Here is a 24,934-nt window from a genome sequence, read left to right on the forward strand (position 1 = left end):
CCATATGGAAAATTGGGGAAGGTATTTGAACAAATTAATTTTGCTTTATTACGATCCAGAAATGTGGGTCAACAGATGGGACGTTTTTAAATTATTTTTCATATTAGGTAAAATAAAATAAAACAGAGACAGTAATAAATAGATGCATTTTTATTCCCTTTAAACTTAAACCTTACAAAAACGTTTAGTCCAGAGAAATTTTCTCCTCTTCCAGATTATTGGTTAAATCATTCTTTTTGTTTGACTTACGGTTTAATAACAAATTATCAGTACATAGCATTATTAATATTTATATTCTTTGTAATACATAATGAATGAATAGTAATTACAAGAATATTTTATCGGTTTTTAGATAAAATATCTTCATAAGAAGTGAAAAAAAAGAAAGTTATGTACAATAAACTTTTATAAAAAAATAGAACCAAACATCTAGTTAGGAGAACGAAAAAAGCCCAATCCAAAAGGATGAGGAAGTATTGGGATGAAAAGAGAAAGAGGTTGAACAAAAAATAAACCGATACTTAGAACCGACCAAAAAAAAGAAAGAAAGAAGTTATTTATGTTTGTTTTAGTAGAAATTCTTGAGTTGTATTTTCTCATGGAAGATATTAATGATACGCTATTTGTAATTTAAGTTTTCTTATAAATACTATAATATTGGTATGTTATTTTGTAATTATTGAATATTCCAACAAATTATTAACAAAATAAATTTTTATTTAAGGAAAATAATGGAGCAGGTGTGCCCACTATTCTGATGAGTGTCGGAAAAATCAGTCGTACACACATCATTTCTAGAAATTCTTATGCAGTTGATTACTTGCCATTTTTGCAAAAGTGATATTGCCTGTAAAAAGCTAAGTTAAGAAAATCGTTATGAAAATTTGCTTAGTTGTTATATTTAAATTAATGAAATATTTAGTTATATTGGTAGAGAATTTGTGTGCTTACAGTTTATGGAAAAAACGAACCAGAGAAAGTTTGTTAAACCACTTTTAACTGTAAAAGTTTATTATAAGATCAAACGTTTTTTGTTCCTGACCTACTTTTTAAACATTAATTTATTTTAATTTCGTAATTTAATTTTTCTTTTTAATCGTTAAAAATACTTATGCCTCCGAGAATTCTTCATAGATTTATGAAGTTCAATACGAATAAGCATTCTGATTAAGGATATGAATACTTTACCAACTGTCGTCAAGTCATACGTCCAACTGTGGTTGGATGTATGATACTGATTGTTGTTGGTGTATTAAGATGCGTGACAGGCATATGGCAAGATCTTTTGTTTGTTTTTGTGTAGTGTCACCTTTAAACCTTGGTTTTAGTTTATAAATCTGTTATGTTTTACTAATTTACGGATTTGTTGATTATACGAGTAAATAAGTTACATTGTTAGTAATTAATAATAATAGTATATTTTTTATATGATTAAAATTATGTTTTTAATTTTAATTTTTTAAATATAATTATTTTTTTTTGTTGCAAATATGAGTATAACAAAATCTTATAGGTATGTTTATTTATAAGCATGTAAGAATAAACGCTTCGGTAATAGTTACGATGTAAAAAAATTTGTTTAAATGATTATAAAAGGTAATATTGTATAAATTATTTTAAAAATCTTTCCTGTTCCTACAAAATTCTGTATGGTAAAATTTACAAACAGTTTTTCTTCAAAAGCTTTATGTTTGGAACTTGTCACAGAGTTGTAAGCTTATTTTACACGAAGAAAGAAGTAAACTTTTCTATTTGTCGTAAACTGATTAAAACCCCGTGGAAAAGCTTAGTTACTTTATTTGTCAGGTTAAGCGTTTTAAAATTTAAGTAACAATAAGTTTATTATCTAATTGTATTCATCAGAACCGTCTGCAGAATGTAGATATACGGTTTTTTTTCTATTAACATTCCTTAAAAAACTGGAAACTTGGTAAAATTATTTTTAAATGATAAAGATGTTGAAATATTTAAATCGTTCTATTTATTAATTCAGAAAATAACAAGTTGTACGTTTTGCTAATAAGTTAGTTAGTAAAATCTTTCTTTACTGTAGGAAAGTATAAACCTTTAAGTAACAAATATAACAAAAGTTAATAAATATAACGTTTTCTAAACTTATACCATAACACTTCTCATCTTCGGCATCAGCTAATGTTATTAAACAGTCCCACTAGTCACTGAAGATATTCAATAAAGCAACTGAAAACGTTATAACAGTTTACTTAACTTTTGTTAAATTTGTTTTAAACATTATAGTTTTAAGTAACTTTCATTACCGTCTGTTTAGACAAAAACAAAACAAATTTATTTTATAGTTAAAATTAAAACAGTCAATTTTCAATATAATAATGCAATAATTCTATTTCTTCAAAATAATCCCTTAATTATCGAGTTTCCTTATGTCTTTTGACTCGGTGGTGGATCTGCCTAAGGTTTAGTTAGAACACTGTTCTTCTTCTGATACGTATTTTAATGCAGAGAAAGGGAAAAGGGGAAAGTGCCCATTTATATTTAATTTACGAGGGTTATAATTTTTTCAAGGTCCAATCGGTCGCGAAATAAAAACCAGCGCAAAAATCGGATGAACCTTTGCGCATATGTGTTGCGCAGCGTCTCTAATATGTCATTCAATCACGCCGCGTCACTTCGTTTAGTTCTGAACACGCAGCTAGCACGTAAACATATCTACAACAATAGCATCTCCCGCCAAGTGTGAAGTGCGTGCAGTAATTCGATTTCTTCAGGCTGAGGGGTGTAATACAGCTGAAATTCATCGACGAATAAGTAATGTGTACGGTGAAAGTTCAATGAGTGACAGCAAAGTGCGACAATGGTACAGGAACTTTAAAGCAGGACGTGCAGATGTTCATGATGCAGGCGGTCAGGGAAGGAAGCGAGTGTCAACCGTTGATCTAGTTGAGCGAGTGGATGAGACAATTCGAGAAAATCGTCGGTTCACAATTTCTTTATTGAGTGATTCATTTCCTGATATTTCAAGGTCAGCTCTCTACACCATTGTGAGTGAGAGACATCAATATTACAAACATCAGTGTGCGAGATGGGTTCTCAAGATGCTGTCCGACCATCACAAAACAGTGAGAATGGACGCCTCCCTAACGTTTCTACAGCGCTACCACAATGAAGGAGAAGATTTTTTGAACAAAATTGTTACAGGGGACGAGACATGGGTCCATTTCGAAACTGAAGAAACAAAAGAACAATCCAAACAGTGGATGCATTCTCATTCTCCCAGCAAACCAAAGAAGTTCGAGCGAACCTTCTCCTTGGTGGAATCCATGGAACATAGCACGACCATCACTGCAGCCTCATAACTGCGTGACTCTTCAACATTTACGAAGGGCAATTCAGAATAAGCGGAGAGGAATGTTATCATCAGGGATTGTCTTTCTCTATGACAATGCTCGGCCGCATACTGTAATTGAAACAAAGAACCTTCTGCAGCGTTTTCGTTGGGAAGTGTTTGATCATCCACCATACAGCCGGGACTTGGCTCCATCCGATTTTCACCTCTTTGCTCACATGAAACGCTGGCTAGGAGGACAACATTTTGGCACAGACATCGAGCTGCAGATCAGCGTAGAAACATCGCTGAAAACACAGGCGGCTTCGTTCTATGACGAGGGTATTGGATAGTTAGTACCACGCTACGATAAATGTCTAAATCGGAGTGGCGACTATGTCGAGACATAGCGTAACTATGTAAGTACTTGTTACAAATAAAAATTTTTTTATTTTCTCTATGATTTTAATTTCGTGACCGATCGGACCGAAAAAAAAAATAACCCTCGTATTTATACCGTGTGGGCCAAAAGTAGCCTTACACTTAGTAGGTTTGCGTTGTACAATACATCTATTTGTATTTCTTTCAATCATATTTATTCAGTACTGTTTAGGTAATTTTTTTTTAACTCTTCACTTAACTTTTTTAACACAGTTTATTCTCGTAAGAGCTTAAATGTACCTACTTCAACATTGCAACGTGTTTTGAAACTTTCCATAAGACTAATATACACAGTACGACGCAAAACCTTATCTGCATCAATTCCACTAAATGCTTCTGAAAAGTAATCTTTTAATTCATCCACTGTGTGAGGATTTCTCTCGTGAATCTTGCTTTTATGACACTCCCAAAAAAGTAATCCATTGCTGTTAGGTCAGGTGAACGGTATGTCCTTCTTTCTAACCAACTTTGTGGAAAGTTTTGGTGAAGGTTGTTCCTTATTGTCAAAGTAAAATGAGGAGGTACTCCTTTTGCTGAAAAAAAAACAAAAAAAAACAGTTCGGCGAAGTTAGCTTTGGTTCTGATTTGTGACACCACCACGTCACGAAGGATTTCTAGGTAATTCACCCCTTCCACAATTTCATCAAAGATAAATGATCTGACAACACCTTCGAAAGACAATGCACTCAGCTGTGATCCCAGGCTGATTCAGTTGAGAAGTGATTGTAACATAAGGATTCTCATCAGCCTACTACAAGCAGTTATGCCTGTTCAAATGACCTGACAATTTAAAACCAGCCTCCAACCGGATAATGTTATCCAGGTCGTTTACATTAATTTTGTTTGCAAGCCGTTAGATAACATTTCACTATTTTCAGTTTTGAAGTTTCTTTTTCATTCTGTGTGGCATGCTTATGAAGAAAGATAGGGCTTTGGGAAAATTGGGTGTCTTGTCACGGGACGCCAGGCGTAGTTGTTCGTCAAGCGTTGAGGTGAATAATACCGGTGAGACGGATCGTAGTATGACCGACACAGCCCAGCTGCAGGGCGTACGTGAGGGCTCCTTGAGGCCAGTAGGATATCTTCGCCAGACCGGGCTGGTGATGATCCGGCTGGAGTATTCCTGTATCCCGCGACGAAAGGATGGAGCTAACTGAGGCTTCGGCCAAGTCAATTGTTGAGCCAGCGCCTGCGGTGGCGCCGGAGGAGATCAATGTACCTCCTGCGACTGTTAGCCCCCCTATGAAGAAGAGGCAGGACCTGGCAGCCGTGGATGATTGCGATAGGTTAATGGAGGTTGTCAACAGATTGGTGTCACTCAGTGAAGGGGAAATTATGACCAAGAACATGGTGCGAGGCCTGGCTTTGACGCTCAAGGACAGAGCTAGAGACGTGGTCGATGTTGTCCGTGGGCTGCCAATCGTGGCTAAAGACATTGACGACAAAGGAACGCAGGCAGTAGAGACGAGTCAGGAGGGAGTCATTGTAAGCTATATGATACAAGGGTTGGTAGAATGAAATGCTGTAGACGGTTTGACCACGGAAATTCATCAGAGGAAAGAAATAGTGTTTCGATACTGGAGCAGGGAACAGCAAGTATAAAAAAAGGAAGAGAAAAATTAAGGTTACTAGGGGGGATTTGGAAACTGCGTAGCCGCACTTGGTTTCCTTGCCTGGATGCGTGAGGCAGCCAAGAGACAAGGCCGAGTCCCCGGTTATTGTGTGAGGCCCGGAAACGGCATAGCCGGGCCCGGTTACCCCGCCTCCGTGATTTGAGGCTGCAATGAGGGGAATAAAAGATCCGCCCCTGTGGATTGAGTATTGCTTGAATGCCGATATGACCCAGGGAAGCAGAAGAAAAAATGTAGCTCCTAACCGATTTGATCTCGCATCAGTTCAAAGAAATGCAATCGGCGATCGGGATCACCCTCCAAAAGAACATGCATCAGTCAATATGGTTTTAATTTAAGCTTACGCTCTGGCGTCGTAAGGACTTACTTGATATGGATAGTTCGACAGAATGTTTATTGTATAGACTTCTTTCCAAAGAAACTCTTTGACAATTCACAAATGTTAGAGCAACTTTCATCTGATTTTCTTCAGTTATAAAAGTCTTAGGATGGCCAGATTTCGAAAAAATAACCACCGAACCTGTGCTTTGAAATCATTTCCCATTTGATAAATTACCTGTCGTGAAGATGGAGTTCCTCTCCATCGCATGGCAAGGAGCTTCCTGCTCCTTGCCATGCTGTGCGCACCCGCTCTGCATTTTCCCAATTCCAGTACCGTTTTAGTAACCTCTCTTTTTTCTCTTGATTTTTTAATTTATGCCATTGCTGGTGATTACCTGAAAAAAATAAAAAAGGCAGTATAAATCAAAACCGACATTTAGGAAATAGCTGAGAGAAAATAGCAATTGTTAGGTGTTACAATAACTTTTGACCCACCTTATACTGTAGTACAGATTCTTTATGACAAGGAATAGAAACCACTTCAAGTTTTGAAGTTTGTTTTAACAGAACTAGAGAAACCTTTTGTTAAATATGATTCGTGTTATTCATAACAAAAGTTTTATATTCAAATTTTCGATTTCTGATAAATGGTTTACCGTTAGATCTCAGATCAATAATATAATTTTACAACATTCGGGTTTGTGAAAGTAATTATTCACATTATTTGCTTGAACATGCAAAAGTTTGTTTGTTTATTGCTGTTACAACGAGATAATTAAACAACAATTATGGATTCTAATTTTCTAATTAACATTTTCAAAATACGGAGTTGTTTTACACTAACTGTAATTATAGGAGTTAATGTAACAACTTATTTCAACTTTTCTCACAGATTGTGCTTTTTATAAGTTTTTCCACGAACAAATTCATAAGTAAATTCTATAACAGGTTTATATATGTATATTTAAAATTTAATATTAAATTTGTTGAGGCCTGTTGAAGCAGTTGATGATTATAATTATAATAAATGGTAAATTCCTAAATTATGTTTTTGAAAAAATTTATGTAAATGTATTACGGTAACGCAACAGTTGAAAAGTGTTTATATTAACTTGGAAAAGACGTGGTACGAAATTAGTGGCATTATATCATGGATAAATAAAAATGATTTATAAAACTATTTATTGTACGGAATAAATTTTCTTAAAAAACAGTATTTTTTACCGATTTACAGCAGAAAACCTTTTGCGTGGTAATACAAAATATAAAATTAGTAGTGTGTTAAATGCGTCAGTGCATTTTCCGAGTGAATTCAGTGGGAATTCCGAATTATTTCCGGATGAAACCCTTCCGGAATAAGGGTTGAGCCGCTATCATTCCGCTTCGTTGGAGTCTGTGTTGGATATTTATATTATTGTTGTTTATATCTTGTTGCAAATGGGTTAGTAATATATTATTTAAAAAAAATGTTTTAAGCAGTTATTGACTGATGTATAGTTGTTTCTAATGTACTGATTTTGACATTTTTTTTTTTTTTTTTTTAGTTAACTTTATTCGATCTCGTTTGGTTTTTAATACAAAGAATTTTTCAAATTTTCCTGTAATTTCCGCATGTATACTCCAAGTATACATTTACGAAAAAATAAAAATGCACACCAATTTGAAAGAAATGCATTTTTAAAAAAATATGATTATTGTGTCAAATATTTACTTATATTGAAACAATATTATTATTTACAAAATTATTTTTTTTTTTGTAAAATAAATTTTCATAATTATTTGTGTATTATATGTTTTGTAGAATTAATTTAGTATTTTCAAAAAAAGAGAAACAAATGTTTTGTTTACAATAGTGGTTTTATCTGATATTTATGTGATGTATATTGGCTGTGTTTGGAAGTTTTGTGTTTCGTCATTCATCCATAAATCAGTTTTTAAATTATTTAGTAAATCAATTTTACTACGTATAATTCATGAAATATATATTTATATGATAATTTTGTGTTAAGCTTGGCTCTGATTTCCATAAAACCTCATAAACGAATATTATTATAAATTTATGCAAATATGAAAATGATCTTCTTAAACCGCATGAAAGAATAATAAAATTGTTTAATTAATGTTTAAAGTTTAATCATTTTTTAACTTCCTCTTTTATATCTATTTATTTATTTACCGTATTTTTTATACCAGTTATTTAATTATGATATTAATTAAATTTCCTTTAATTTGTTGTGTAAAAACGGTTTCCTATCTTATTATTTATTAACATTTTAAATTCTTTCACTTCTACCTTAGTTATTTCTTATGTATTTTAGACCTGTTTAGTAATATCTTGTTAATTGGGAATAAAACTTATTTGAAAGTACAAATTACTTAATCTTATCCTTCTGTACAGTTGGCTGTGAAGTAATTGGCTGTACATATACGTATTCCACTTCTCTACGATTAAAATTCTTGATTTTAGTATTATATAATTAAAGTGTGCAGTTTAAGTGATTAACTACCAGCATCTCTGAAACTAAGAGCCACAAAATTTTGTAAACGCGAAATACATTTATTTGAAATACATTTAATACAGATGTATACTTGTTATATTATTATATATAGATATATCCCATATATATCGATTTATATGCGAAATATATATTAGTAATATATATTTTTTTTATTTATGTGATTGTTTTTCTTCATAAAATAACTAATAACGTATTTTAACTTATTTTATTAAGAAAATAACTATAACAAAAAGTACGCACCGGAATTTACCGATCACTAGCGGAAAATCTCGATTCGTTAGTATCAATTTCTAGAGTTAAATTTCTAATTTAACTTTTGTTATATCAATTCTCATAATTCAAAAAAATATATATTTTTATACAAAAGGTAATCAATTTTGGGCACCTAATAATCCCATTCCGAGACGCCGCCCGCCAGGGCAACCCGCCCGGAGGGCCTAGCTGCGGAGGGCGTGCCGTAGACACGCCTCTGCAGTTAGTTTATAAACAAAGAAAAACATAAATGGTTAGAAAGAGTATAATATTTAAACTAATTTAAAATCCATGAAGAGTTAATTAAGAAAACGTTATACTTTGATAATGATACAGCATCAAACACCGTCGATTATAATAAAAATTAATAGTGAGAGTAAATTATAATCGATTTTTGATATTGATTTAATCAATTTTTTTTTAGTGTTGTCATGTGTTAGTGTGTATTTTTATAATGTTCTTAATTATTTTATTTTTTTTTATTTTGAAGTCTATTGTTGATAGTGGTGATATTGATACTGAGTTATTTTTAATAAATTTTTAAATAATTACAAGCACGAATTGTACTAAAACTCACAAAAAAACATACAGAAATGTAATTGACACGTATATCTATATTGTAACGGGGCCAGTGAAACGGGTTTCTTCCAGAAATAATAAAGGGAGAGAAAATAAAAAAAAGAAGAATCTAGAAGGAACCAAAAGGAATTTTTTATTTAGAATAACGGTTTAACAATTTGTTTTTTCCAATACAGACAATAGTATTTGCAAAAGCTGCTGTTCGACCAGAAGGATTACCAGATTCATAATCCAAGGAAAGTGGACTTATAGAAAAGCGTGTAAAAGGTGCGGACATCCCAACCTTGTAGGGGAAGACACCCCGCCTAGTGACGTTCCGGTCGTCACAAAACACCCTCCCGTTCCTTGCCCTGTTGGGAATCGTCTATCGCCCTCTGACTTTTTACATCTCATAGTAATAAGCCTGGCCTCGTTGTGATGCCACCGACGTAAATGCCTCGGTAGACATTTACATCAGTGATCAATAACTCAACTTACTGCCTTTGCTATAGGCGTCGTCCGGACCTCTTGATTGTCCTACATCGTCTCCCTCTAAACTAGCTAACCGAGCTCGCGGAAGTGCGAATCCCGCGCCTAGTTCTACTTTTATGAGCCAATTTCGTGAATGTCTTGTAATTCGAGGCAAAATAAACACAACAGGTTGGTGGTAACCAAACATCTTGATCGCAGCAACGAAATTTAGTCCTAGTTCCCTTAGTGAAACTCAGCTTACGCTTTAATAAACCCCTGACTTAAGTTAAATTATTGACTCCGGTCTGGTACGCTAGGGGGAGGCGAAAAAAAAGGCGCGGACAATGAAAATTATTACGCTTGAAGAATTAAAAGGACGGGTGGATATTGTTTCTGCACGCCAGGAGGTATAAACACTGCTAGGGACCAGCGGAATGACGGTTTGTAGTTTTGCGAACGTGCGCAAAACGTTCAATGCAGCTTGCGATAAAAGTGATAACAGTAAGTGGTCGGTAATAATGCGTGAAGAGTGCGTCATGACTATTCCATTTTTGACAGTGGTTGAAAACAATAAGCTGTTGGGCGAATTATTTTTAAATAGCTGTAAAGTGACAGTATTCTATTTGTTCATAGTGTAGGGTAATTATTTTATAAAGTAAAAGTAATACTACTCGCAGAAAGTGAATTGTATGATTTTAGATTTTCTTTTGTTATCTTATTGTATGCAGTATTAGTTTCTATAAGTCATTATAACGTTTTTAGTAAATTTAACTGTATTTTGGTATTTATAATTTGTCATTAAATAAATTCTGTCTACTATTTTGTATGTTATAAATATTTATTATTAATTATTTTATTTTTTATATTTTTAAAGCAATAAATTATATATAAGAAATTTTTATGTTTATTTGTTTGTCGAACCGCGAACACGCGGCAGTATGAATGTAATAATAATAATAGTTCTTTTCCGTTGAGTTATAACGAATATTTTATCTATATTTCCGCTTTCCTAAACTATGTAAATAACATTGACATTACGTCAATGGCGTAATGGAGGTTTATGAGATTGTGAGGGACTTTGATGGGAGGTTTTCTCTTAATGAGAGTTATGATTCTTTTTTGTCTTTGTGGTTACAGCTTTGCTTATACAATATTGTCATTACACAATTATTATAATGATTATTACAGAAATGTGTGTCTCATTTTTACTGCTTTCAGTACTGAAATAAAACTTTGATTGAAGGGAAAAAAAAAAGTACTTTAGGAGATCTAGAAAAATATAATAATCAAGATTATGAATTAATTCTAAGTAGTAAAATTAACTTCATTTCGCGGCTAAAGAAAAAGGAAGTAAACGAGGATTTGATGACCTGTAAAATAGTTTTTTAAGCAGAAGATTATGAAAATTGAAAAAAAAAATTTTACGAAATTGAAAAAAAAATCGGAACTTGTCGGAAAATATGAATTCTAATTGCATTTCGATATTTTTAATTTTATTTAAAAAAAAATTTTTTTCTCTTCTATTCAGTCGCCTTATTTTCTTAATTAATTAACTCTTATCTCTTATCTTCATTATAATTTCATATTAGTTTACATTACATAATTTTTTACATCCCGAAATATGGAAGTGTTCGAATCATTTTTTATGTATGCGTTTATGAATATTATATGCTTCACTAAAAATACTGGAGAAGACGCAAGTTAGATAAGGACAAATGCGTTGATGTGGACTGGGGTATGATTAATCTGGGGCTAGCACTTAGCACGAGTGTCGTTCACGCCCTGATGGATGGCACCTGAATTAGCACCTGATCCTTCCCTCCCTTTTTAACATCCCTGAATCCTTCCTTCATTCCACCATTTTCAGCTTATTTCTCATCACTACCTCTTCTCGGTTTTAAGAAGATTGAAGAGAAAACAAAAATAAAGTCAGCCAAAAGTTAGATATGTCTCTATTACCTGTAAAACATCAAATCCAAGAAACTTTCACTTCCGGGTTACGAAGATTTTATTCCTTTTTAATTTTCCCTGAGCTTGTGAATCTATTTATTGATTGGAAGGAAAGTAAATTAGTTTTATTACAATTTTTTTTCTTCGAAAAACATCTTATAGACTTATTCTTAAATTGGTGTAATACTTCATGTGTTTGTTTAAAACTTCTATGTAGAGACCATGTTTTCACTTTTTATAACGAAAAATGTTTAAAATGATTGTTTGTACTTGCAGAATATTGGAATAAATCTGTCATTCGTAGTGTATTATTATTATTTTTTTTTGATAATAATTAGATGGTTTTAAATTTAGCAGAAAATTTTGGGTATAAAAAAGTTATTCTTTTTATTATATGTCGATGTTTTATTGATTTAGAATTGATCAACAAAAATGTTTTTGTTGATTACATTTTATACTTTGAAAAAAATTTTCTATTGATAAATTGTCATAATGAAAAAAAAAACATTAATATAAAGAACATTAGTGAGATTACTTTTATCTAATAATGTATATTATATAAGTACTTTTCAGTGTTTTAATGAACAAAATGTTTTCTTTAATGCTTGTATTGTTTTTAGGATTTAATTCGGTGATACCTGGTTATCCTCGTTACACAATGACTGGGGACAGTAGAAATGGTGTTTTCAACCTAAGGGTGGTTAACGCCAGCTTAGAAGATGATGCAGAATTTCAGTGTCAGGTGGGACCAGCGCGTTACCACAAGGCAATCCGGGCCAACGCTCGCCTATCTGTCATTTGTAAGTAATGATTTTTTAATAAGCTTTTATGTCGTAATCTACTAGTGTTGATTGTTTCTATAGTCACTGCAGTTGTGTTTCAGGAAATGTGATGGATTCAGTTTTCATATTCTAACCGTATTATATTTTTGATTGCTTGATGTTATATTGCCTATTATTATAAATAAATATATATTAGTATTGTCGCAGTATTTTATTAAATTAAACTTTGTTGAAAATAGTATTCTAAAAAATTTCCCACAGGAAATAAATAGGTAGAATTAAATGTTTAACAAAAGCAAACTCATTCGGTTTTCGATATTTTGTTATTATTTCGGTTTTTGGATTTTTATTCGAACAAAAGTTCAGCAAAAGTTTTATATTTATACTATATTTTATTTTTTTATATTACAAAACTTTTCTCCAATGTTGGTGTAATATTCTCTTTGAAGTATATTTTGGTGAAAGGTGCTTCTTTCAAAATATTGTCGTTTTTTACATTTAATATTCTACTCTTTTTTTAATTAAACTAAAAAAAATTAATGTTACATTGCGGTAAAGCTATTTAAATTTAGAAAGCCGTAACAAGATGTTAAAACTAACTTAACGAGTAAAATTTAACATTTTCATAAATTTAATAATGGGTTTTCTCTCATCTGAGTCTTACAGATTGTATTTTTAATGTTAGACAGGATGGATTTAGATAATTTTAGTCCATGTAAAGTTATTTCTGTCCTATTATTAACGGAAACTTATTATTTACCACTGCACGATGTGAAACTGAGTGTTTCTTTTCTGTTTGTTGAATCGATTTTACTGTATCGATGTTTAATGAGGAATAGAGAATCAATTTGAAACCTAGACAAGAAAAACCAACATATTGGAAAAATAAGTTAACGTAAGTTAGGTTATTAATTTAGGGATGATATTTAATTATCTTTGCCACTCAAAGGGCAAAGATAATTAAATGAAACTTAAGATTAATTATTAATGAAGATTTATTACTAATGATTAAATTAATAAAGATTAATCATTGAAACGCATGAGGAAAAATAGAATCAGAGTGCATTATGATAGATGTTTTTAGGTACGGGAATGATAATAAAGCATACATAACCTAAGCATTCATGCTGGAAAGACATTTTCTGATATCAAACATAAAGTTAAGAAATAAAAATATTTATATGCCGTGTATAATTTTATGCCTGAGAAACGTGGACAATAGGAAAACAATAAAGGCAAAGAGCAGAGGCTTCTGAATTCCACTATTATAGAAGGGCAATGAAGAAATCAAAGAACAGAGACTTCTGAAATTCACTTTTACAGAAGGATAATGAAATTAGGTGGTTTGGGAAAATGAGGTTTTAAGACGAATTGGAGAAAAAATAAATCTGCGGGAAATTCTTATTAGAATATATAGTTGATAAATTTATCTTGTAAACGATTACTAAAATATTTCTTCATCAGTTTACATTCGTGAAAAAATCAGGTCGAATTCTTTATACTTATTAAAAAGATATTCTTAAAAGCTGTAATGAATAATGAAAATATTTTCAATAAAATCACAATATTAAAGTAGATAGCGGAGAATAAATAAAATAATAAAATGAACACACTAGGTTCTTTATTAAAGTTACATTTTGAAAATATTTTTCAATATTAAAATATTCCTTCACGTTTTCTAAACATGATAAGTTAAATTTTTTCAACCAGTTTTTATATATTTACATGTGCGTTCTACAATGTTAGTTACATGTTTTATTTTCTTACACCAATAAAATGAAAATACTTCTGTAGTTTCTGCCAATTTCCTATATCGTGTATCTAAATTATTACGTTTCTTTTAATTATATTGTTTTTTATCATCCACAGTTTTAAAAGACGGAATGTTTTCTTTGATGTAGGATGAACATCGATAAATAAAAATTCACAAATTTAATTTGTGAAATTTATAAATAAAAATTTCACAAATTCACAAATTTACAAACATCGTTTGGAAATTATCTATTCTTTTTATCTAATTTATAATTCTTATTTATCCTTTTCCTACGTAATTAATTAATTTTCTTTATGTTTCTAATGTTTCTTTAATATATTTCATTTCAAAGGAAGTCTCCACATTACGGTCTCGTAAGGGAATATATACATTTTTGCGTATAATATATCGAAAACTAATTTCGTACTTCAACTGCTGACCGAAGGTTCCTACATGTGAGCAATCTTATTGTTAATTTTTATTTTAACTCATCTAAATGCATCCATGAAGATCTAGACAGATTTAGGTTATTCATTTATTAAGGCAGTAAGGATTAATTTTTATAATTAGAAATATACGGAAGTAAAAAAGATGAACGTTGTAGAGATAGGCAAAGGTTAGTTAAACAATTAAATTATGATGTGACTGGTAACAACAAATTTTTTGTTGTTGAATATGGACGAATGGAGAAGTATATTAAACCGGACTATGTTGTTGATGACAGAAAACATACCGAGTAAAGGAGAAGGATAGCTTATTGGTTTAAAATTTCATTTTGTATCATTCTTTTTGGGTATATTTTTGTTTCTTTGCTGGTTTTCTATTTTTTTTTTAGTTCTTGACACAATATTTATATTTAATGTTGGTTAGAATTAAATATATCTTAGAAATATAAAAACAGAATAAAAATTGAACATATTTAATGCTACGTCTGCTTCGTAGACGTAGCATGGTTAGTAATGAAATACTAACCATTTTATTAACACCGTTCCATTAATTTCTTTTGTTTTATTTATTTATTTATTTAAATTTATTTTCATTGTTTATGTACTAAAACATTTTTGATTTTTAGTTAATGTTTTTTTATAATTTTATAGAATACTACCGAAATCTAACGGGAGAAGTTTTTCTGTGGTTTATACATTCAGTACAAAAATCTTTCCATAAAAATATGTAATTCACGATTCCTTATTAGTTCTAAAAGTTTGTTTGATCTGTTGAGATTTGTTAATAATTTCCTATTAGAAAATAATTTTTAAACGTGTTATCATTTTTTATTCATTATTTTATTGTTTTGATTTTTTTTTGTATTTTTTTAAATAATTTCGCAAATTTTTGCGGTAAGAATATAAACAGAAAAATGACGCAGTAATTAAGGAAACAATAAAAATCACCTGTACTTTAAACCGTCTATTACCAGAAATGTAGAGAAACATAAATTGTGTCATGAATCAGAAAGTTTTTCTAGTAATTTACATATAGCATGTGAAATATTCACATTGTATTACGATTTACAAACTGTAATTTTTGTGCTGAATGACATAATATTGAAGTGGATTTCGTTGAAAAGACATTATTGTTCAATGGACAATTTATTTATCACTTTTCTATTTTCCTGTTGTTCGCTTTTAATTGTTAGGTCAGGTGACTAGCTGGAATGTAAATTTTTCTCGTCGAAAAAGTTGCGTAGTTTATATTATTTTGTTCTACTCGAAGCACGTTAACGGTTGAGTGGAGAAGACGAGGATCGCATAGTAATTGCGGTGTGGTATCAGAAGTTCCGAACGAAACTGGGGTTTGTGGATGAATTTATCTGCAATTATTTAATGGGAGAAAAGCAGTTGCCGCAGTTAGCGAGTCGGTAGCAGTGAGAGCTACGTTTGTCTTGGGTTATTTGCTTTGGCGTGAGTTAGATGAACTAAGTGACCCGAACCTTGAGAATTCAGTAGAGTTGCTCTCGATCGGTGTCGAGATGGGGTTTGAGTTTAAGGGTACTAAGGGTTTGGAAAGGGATTCGTAAACGAGTTGAGCGACCCGACTTGCCAGCTGACCCTTCTCCTCTATTCATTAGAACAGTTACCTGGTTGGAAGCGATGCTGCCTGCCCGACTAATACAACGAGAACCCACTGTTGCGGTGGGATCGATTTAACCCCCGACCGAGCGCATGCGTCAGCATTCTTCAGTACCTTCCCACCTCCTAACATCACCGCGCCCTGGTGGAAAAATATATTTACACTAGAAATACATTAATATAACAATGCATTAATTTTATATAAGGTCACACGTTAACGCGTTTCCTCCACTTACTGGACTATCTCTAGTAATTTTTAACTAGTTTCTATTTACCTTTTACATCAGAAATGTAAGAGATGCTTTATTTTTTAAATTATCTGTGTATAAAATAATAAAATATGTATATCGTTACATAATATGTAACGATGTTCTTACTGACATTAATTAATTAGTAGCATTATTAACTGTCATGTTGGTATAATTATTTATAAATTATAACAGATTAATAAAGTAACAGTCTTTCCTATTATTAACAAATATTTAAAATGCTTATCTTATATTAATTAGTTTAATTACAAGGATTTTTCCTACATTTTTTTAGTCTTATTAAAATAATAAAACTATGTACGTTTCCACGTATACACATTCGTTTATATATATAAAATATGTGTTTGTCAAAGTGGTGGAAACGGTTAATCTATACGTACGGTTATCTTAAATTCCCATACCGGAGGTTGGTAGCTCGAGGACCGTTCGAACCAGTTATATTTTAACACTAGAGGCTCCTTAATAGAACCCAGCGATTATTTTGTATTGGAATCTAACACATCCTCCCTCGGAGGTCCATGGATCTAACAAATTACAGAAACACAATCAAGAGAAACAATTACCTACGAGTTCCGACTGAGGAAAGCTTAACAAAATATCTGAAGTATTATACGAATTTTCAACAAAAAAGAGGGTTGCACAAACATTGAATATAAAAAAGCGTACCCAACCGAATCCAGTTTTTGTTATTGAAACTGTTAAAAAACTTTATTTTTGCTCGTATTACAAGGGTGTAGGTTCAGTACAAGAACAAGGTACTTTCTTGTGAATCCTTTGCAGACTTTAAACTGTTCATTATGGGATAATGAACAGTTTTTCTGGATGTTATAGGGATCTCTGTTTTCGTACAAGATTGATTTTAGATAACTGTATTGTCTTAGTGATACAGTTCAACAAATTTATTAAAAATTTCATATCGAGTTACAATATATGATTAACAGAAGTTACCTATAAAGGTTGGATTCTATATTATAAAAAAATATACGTTATAAGTGTACAAAATATTGGAGATATTTAATTTTATTACGGAATTATACTTTGAAGACCGTTTTTTTTCTAGTTGTCAACAGAAATGTGTTTTGATTTGTTATGAATAATACCAGGTCTAAGTGGAATTAAACGAATGGTCATAGTATAATTGACAATAATATTTTTCATAGGCTTGCCTACAGTTAAAACACTATATTACATTTATGTATTAAGGGTTATAAAAATTAAATTATCATTTCCCATTTATTAAAACTGATTTTATCATTCATAACAGAGGTTTATTATTAAAAAAAAAATAAAAATAGTTTTCGAGTTTAATTCGTGAACTTTATTTGGTTTATCTCTGAACATACATTTGTGTATGTTTTTGTTTAGTTCAAAGAAAAACTTCGTGGTAAAAAAAAAATGTTTTAATTTAATGATAAGCATTGTACCACAAAGTTTGTCGTGTCAGATGGATAGTGGCTCGACTGGGTTGCAAATTGAAGCAAGTTTAACAACGCGAGGAGCTCTGAAATTAAATGAACACACTAAACTAGGTTTCGTGGAGTAGATTACGCTTATCACAGAAATATTGTAATGCGCGCTGACGCCCTTGTAACTTTACAGCTTCGCTTTACTTATACCGCCTTTTTGTCTTATTAAAACAATGTTTTATTAAACATAGAAAATGTGACCTAAGCCTTTCACTCTTTACTTCATTGTTTTAATGTTGCGGTGTGACAAAATTGGAGAGAAAAGTTCATTCCTTTAAGCTTTAACTTCTTTTGGATTAGGTTTACTGCTTGAAGTTGTATAATGATATAATGCGACTTCTTTCCGTTATCAAGCAAATGCTGTAATAAGCTTTTCATGTATTGCATTTTTGTATATTTTGACAATATATATATATTTTTTAATAGTTTTATATTTTTTATTAAACTTCTATTTTATTATTAATGTGCATCTTTTAAAGAGGTAAATCAAAGACTTTATTTCCTGGTCTCTCTTCTGCATTACTCAACAATGTTTTATTCAGTAAGAAAAATACTGTATTCAGTAAATTTTGTTCAGGAATAATAATTTTCTTTTTTATTGTCGAAAAAAAAATGATGATAAAACCAATAGATAATTTTATTAGATAATCATTTTAAGGAAATAACATACAAATAATATATTACAGTTATTATAATTTGTGTAATTGTTATAAAATTTACAATAAATATTGTAAACAAAATAATAATATATTATAAAACCCTAGAATCTATGACAGTAATTTTGGTCAGTTATCTGTTTGAATATCTACTTTTTAAAACTTTTTTTTTGTCTTCAGTCATTTGACTGGTTTGATGCAGCTCTCCAAGATTCCCTATCTAGTGCTATTCGTTTCATTTCAGTATACCCTCTACATCCTACATCCCTAACAATTTGTTTTACGTATTCCAAACGTGGCCTGCCTACACAATTTTTCCCTTCTACCTGTCCTTCCAATATTAAAGCGACTATTCCAGGATGCCTTAGTATGTGGCCTATAAGTCTGTCTCTTCTTTTAACTGTATTTTTCCAAATGCTTCTTTCTTCATCTATTTGCCGCAATACCCCTTCATTTTTAAAACTAAATGTCCTATAATGTAAATTTTCATTAATAGGAAAATGTTTCCGTATAATAATGGGTAATGCTAGATAATCATTAACTTGTCAGTAAGATACCAACATTTATAGAATAACGATTAATGATATATTTTAACTAATTAAAATACGATGTTAATGGGGCAAATAAAATCACGTTACGCCATTTGATAGTTTTTTCGGTAGGTAGGAAATACCTGCCGTAATTGAGAGGTACCGTAATGGTTTAGTATTTTTATTGTTGAAGAAACAGAAAGTCATATCAAACAGATTTCATTACCAGTGCTTCATTATCAATAATACATATATACATATACATTTTATGGATATTCTTATGTAATGTAGAAAATACAACTTATTGTTGAAAAGTAAAATTATTATTATTTTTTTTAATAAATATTCCCCATGTCCTGAATTAAATTAAAAAAAAAAAAAAAAATTAAATATATTTGTATGAGAAAGATTAAAACAGAAAGAGTGAGAAAATATGAAAACTGAGTAATGCCAGTAGAACAAGAAAGAAAGAATTTAACTTAAATTGAAATTAAAGGAAAACAAAAATAGATTCATCCAGTATTATGTAGCTCAAAAGAAAAGTGGAAAATGTTTAGAAAATAAGATGCCAAACAATTCCTTTATTCTGTTTGGCAAAGTTAAGACGAAAATTCTTCTTGAAATAGAATTCTCGAGCTTTACGTATTAACATTTACACATAAACAGCAACTATTTTGCACAAGAACGCGCTAGCATATACGTAAATTTGTTAAGTCTACATAAATTAAATGTGTCTTCAAAATTTTATTCATTCCGTTAAAAATAATTTAATGTAATTAAATCTTCGTTTTTCGGTATTAAATGTTTCCTTTTAATATAGACGTCTGTATGTAATTTTTGCAAATGAACAAATACATACAAGTAATTTAATGAAAAAAGTATTTGATATAATACATATACTTTTAACATGTAAATTAGTTTTATTTATAGATAGTGGTTTTATTACTTGAAATTCTTAGTGATTAAACTGGGAAATTACTTTATTCTTAATTTTTTAATTTTCTGAATACTAAAGTTCAAGTATAATCATTATAAATAAGGTTGGCATTTATTTTGTAAAATCATGGTCAACTGTGGGATAAATACATATAACAGTTATTGTAGCAGAAATAATTTCGACTTCTCGCTTCTGGCTGTTGATTTTAAACTTGTGTTAGTATACTACATATTGAAGATAGTACATCTCTTTTATTCAATTTTATTTAATACTCGAATTTTAATGTAAAATGAACGGGAAAGTAGTCATTGTAAACGAGCTGAAATCATTAAACGAATGACCGTTTTTGTTTCATTAAGATATTATTTCTTTTCAAGAAAGCATTCCTTTAATTCTTTGTTATATGGGTTAGTCGTACGGAAATTTTCATCTAATTTATAATTTCCTTGGTTTAAAAAACTGCGGATAGTTTCAAAAATAAAAAAAAATATTCTGTAAAATTGCATTGAATATTGCTTGTTTTACGTAAAATTTTCATATTTAATTGATGCAATATCCTATGACTCGCACAGAAACGATTACTTAACAAAAACATACGTCTATGAACCTTACTTGACACGTTAGCAAATCATTCCAATAAAAGCTTAACAGGCAAAAGTAGAGTAGAGATTTTGTGTGACAATATAATTATAACAATAAGCATTCATTGCTATTAGCTAATTGGTTGTGAAAATTGCTAGAAATAAAAATTTGAGTCCTGTTGTTGAATAGAATGCTTCTTACACATATTTTTATCCAGTAGTATTTATTTATTTTGTGTGTGTGTGTATGTTTGCATATATCTATGTATATAAAAGAACATGTGATTAATTCATAATCAACGCCCAGCAAAAACTAGTGAAATAAATTGATGAAAATTTTTGTAGATGTTCTTCTTACGTTGTAAGTGCTTAGTGTGCGCTTACAGACATAAAGGATTATTTAAAAAAAATACGAGTTTAAAGGGTTGTAATGGAGTAACAATGAGATTTACTATTTTTTAATTTCGGTAATGAATGAAAATATTAATTTGATATTTAGAGTCTGTAATCTTCACGTAAATATCTAAAAAACGATTTCTAGAGTTTTCGAAATTCGACCTTGAAAGAGGTGAATAAAGGTAAAAACATTTTGATCAATGACGGCAAATTCTCCCCATTTATGACTATACTTAACATATATTCACTAGATTTGGACTTGGAGATACTCTTCAGATAAATATCAAAAAACCATTATATCGGTTGTTTTGAATTTCGATTTTTTAAGGGATGCGACTGCTTATGGCACGGAGACTCGACTAACACAGTCACTGGTACTGTTACTATATTTGCGATGCTTTTGGCTCTACTTACCCCCGGTTATTTGATTAAAAAACATAAAATTATAAAATGAAAAAAATGAGAAACGTAGTAGGATCGTCTCTTAGTGATGTTTGTCGGGTAACGCTAAGAACCGGGCAAAACGCATTTTTACCCGTACGAATGACGAATAATTAGCTATAACTACTATTTTTAAGATGGAGGACGACTATTTTGAAACCCGTATTCTTCAGATCACTCAAATGTTTGGGTCCTGTACTGACCAAACTGTTGCTCTGAAGAAATTACAGTACACTGACATTTTTTTGTAAATTAAACATGCTCAAATTTTTATTTATCTTTATTACTCTCGCAAGCATGATTTCGATGAATACGCAGGGGGCCTAAGAGGCAGAGCCGTGATCGACTAAAATCCCTTGACCGTGACGGGAAACGCGATTAACCATATGCGCGGGTGAAGCCGCGATAGGGATGCTATTATATTATGTGTATATACATATATGTTTATTACAGAGATTTAAGTATAATTAATAGTTTCATTCAAATATTGTCCTGCAATTAAAAAATAAAAAATAAATTAATCTGTATTAATTAAAGTTATTTTTCTTACGCAATCCAATATTAAACAACTTCTGCTGGTATTTTTAAAATGTATGTCCTAGATATTTCTAGTCTTTTACTGAACAAGTTAATTTATACTAGCTCATACTTTCTTTTTCTGTTCAGCCTCTGGCACCGTAAGGTATTACTTCAGGCAGGGGAAGAATGAGGATGTTATCTCAGGTCGACCTTTAGTGAGATGTTTAGTTAATTTAAACCCAACCACCAAAAACACCGGAATCCACAATCTAGTATTCAAATGTGTGTGTGTGTGTGTGTGCGCGCGCGCGCGCACGCACACTTATAATAATCAATAACACTAAAAAAATATGATTAAGCATTATTATAATTATATGTATGCTCAATCATTTTTTAAAATTAATCTTGTGTTTTTGTAGCTAGATATTGAAAGTTTTGCGTGTTGGTTTCTGTATTGGTATTTTCATTGCTCCTGAGAGAAAAAATGAGGTTGATAAAGAGACAGAAAATAACTGTAGTAATTTGAGGTGTATAGTATGGAGTTAAAATCTATGACAATAGTTTAAGTCCTTCAAAGGAGTAAGTTTATAAAGAAAGTTAAACATTTCACTGATAAACCGATTTAAAGTTTCTCTGTTTATCAAACGGTCTTTATTGTAAATAAATTCACCTGGTGTGATGAAAGTAGATTACGTTATGATGAAAAGTAGTGTTTTTCTCTCGCTGGAGATTTATTGTTTAAAACTGTGAAAGTAGAACATCTTGTAGCTACAGCTAGCTTGCTCTTCGTTGAATGTATCCTCCCCTGCGTGGCATTAAGTGTGTGACAAGTCGTATAGTGTCTCATGAGACCTTAACTGTACAGTATACAATGACGCCAAAGAATCTTCGTTGTGTTTTTTCTTTTGCAGATAAAAAATCAATTGAGTACTGTTTTTTAACATCAGTGTGTCTGTGTTTATTGTGCGTTTGTATGTGTTAAGTTTTACTAGTACACGCTTGTGTATTTAGAAGGGAGAAAAAGAAACATTGAAAAAAGAGATAAACATACAAAAACCCTTTCAGAACCAGTGAGCTTAGCGTGTCGGAAATTATTTAGTTTTGTACTAGTCATCTTTTTTTTTTTAAATCCCTTAAGTGATTTGGTTAATTTTTTAGCCAATTCTAAAAGGAATCTAACTTCTAAATATTTCTTGTAAATGACCTGTGTTAATACAGAACTTCATTTGCATTTTTGGTTTCTGAATTTCATGAAAATATTTTTATAAGTTTAAGTATTTATTCGTTTAACCGATGTATTAAAACAATAAGATTACGTTTATAATTTTAAAAATATCAAATATGATGATAATAAAACTATGGTATAGAAATTTTAACTGATTTAAACGAAGAACACCAGAACACAAGGAATTTCTTATCGTTCGTTTGTCTTTGGGAAGTTAATATCGTTTGTCAATGGGTAGATTAATATTTTATCCACCTTAAGCTAAAACCTAGAAAAAAATCCGTTCGTGTAATTGTAAAAATCTGGGCAAAACCAGAATTAAGAACAACGGAAGTTTTCTTTACAAATAACCCGATTGCTTCCTTCGTTGTGTTCTTACAGGCTTCTTCACATATAAATTATTATTAATGACATCATCAGTAGGAAGCAACTCCAGTCTTCCGGGTCCCATTCTTTACAAACTTTTATAAATTCTCTTGTTAAATCTCTATTATTTGGTAGTCAACCCCCTCCACAATCTTCTTCTCTTCCCACATTTTCCTTCACGACATCCAATCATCTTACTCTCAATCTGTCAGTTTCTTCTTCTTTCTAGTAATTTTCACCTCAAGGTTCCTTTTTTCTCTTTGGTTACCTTGTAAATTTCACAGGAACGTACTACCGCCATCGAATGATAGTAAGGCTTTCTGCTAGGATACTTTAAGTCTAGCCGTCTACTTATTGGTTTAATTTATGATTTTGTTCAAACTTCTTTTTTTTTTACCTGTATTCAATAAACTTTGTTTCTACCGCTGTTTACCGGCTCTTACCTCTTTTTTACATTATAACACTTTCTTTTATTACGATGAAATATTAAGTAAAAAAATTTTCCCTAAATCCATTTACCTACGAGTATTGTTTTTAATATTGCAGAAATTAATTTGAAATTTTGTGTAAATTTGAAATAATTGATTACATTTTTAAAACGACTCGATAAGATTATCATTTATTTAATGTTATTCAGTGAAATTTTATTTTAATGAGCAAGATCAAACTTGAAGCCTTTAGGTTATTATAATGAAGTAGTATATTTACGCATCCTTCGTAGTTTATTTGAACTTGCGCATCTTCATTTTCTTACTTATTTATTGATTAAATGGAATACAAGTATAACAATATTAGCAAATTAATTTTATTGTTTCATTTACTATTTGAGAAAGAAGTGATCTAAATGAAATGGTGTATAATAAATAAATGCCCATGACGAATTAGATTTCTATTATGGTATACATAAGTTTGAGTTATTAATTATCAATTTTATATAGTAATTATAAAACATAAATCAACTATATCGTATTAATATGAATTTATGTAAGTATTGTATTATAAAACTGGAGGACAGGATCTCATTTGATTTATTTATCATATGACAGCTGTACAATGCTGCTTAATGAAAACCTGATATAGTACTCTAAAAATAAAAATTGGAAAAAGTAAAAAGCAAGTCTATTTTTTCATAAATGAGTACATTTATTTAATCCATGTGGTAGTGAATTTAACATATAATTGTTTTTTTTTCTATAAAATAAAATAAATCCTTTATTTCTTTCAATTAATGTGTGATTTGTAGTATAATGATTTATTAGCAATGATTACTTTATATATTTCTAATCCTGTCGTAGAATTAATTCTTTGTATTTTTGTTTTTATAATTATTATTTTTTACTGTCATGATTCGGTTCTGAAGTAAACAACAAAAAATCTTAATTTACAAATTCTACCTTTCTTTGACCAACTTTTTAAAGGGATTAAACCAAGACGCAAAACCTAATTCATCACGGTGTACCTAAGTATCTAATTAACTAATGCAATAATTTCCAATTT

The 24,934-nt window shown here is 30.6% G+C and overlaps 1 protein-coding gene across 1 annotated transcript in view; it reads left to right on the top strand.

Moving 5' to 3' along the window:
* The window catches only part of sns (nephrin adhesion molecule sticks and stones), a 207,092-nt gene that overhangs the window by 41,232 nt on the left and 140,926 nt on the right, over positions 1-24,934 (top strand). The window contains exon 2 of the mRNA XM_075357955.1: positions 12,065-12,244. Coding sequence (XP_075214070.1) covers positions 12,103-12,244 — 142 coding nt within the window. The 5' untranslated portion in view covers positions 12,065-12,102. The remainder of the gene's footprint in view (positions 1-12,064; positions 12,245-24,934) is intronic.

This window comes from Lycorma delicatula, chromosome 2, assembly GCF_047948215.1.
Source record: "Lycorma delicatula isolate Av1 chromosome 2, ASM4794821v1, whole genome shotgun sequence".
Taxonomy (NCBI): Eukaryota; Metazoa; Arthropoda; class Insecta; order Hemiptera; family Fulgoridae; genus Lycorma; species Lycorma delicatula.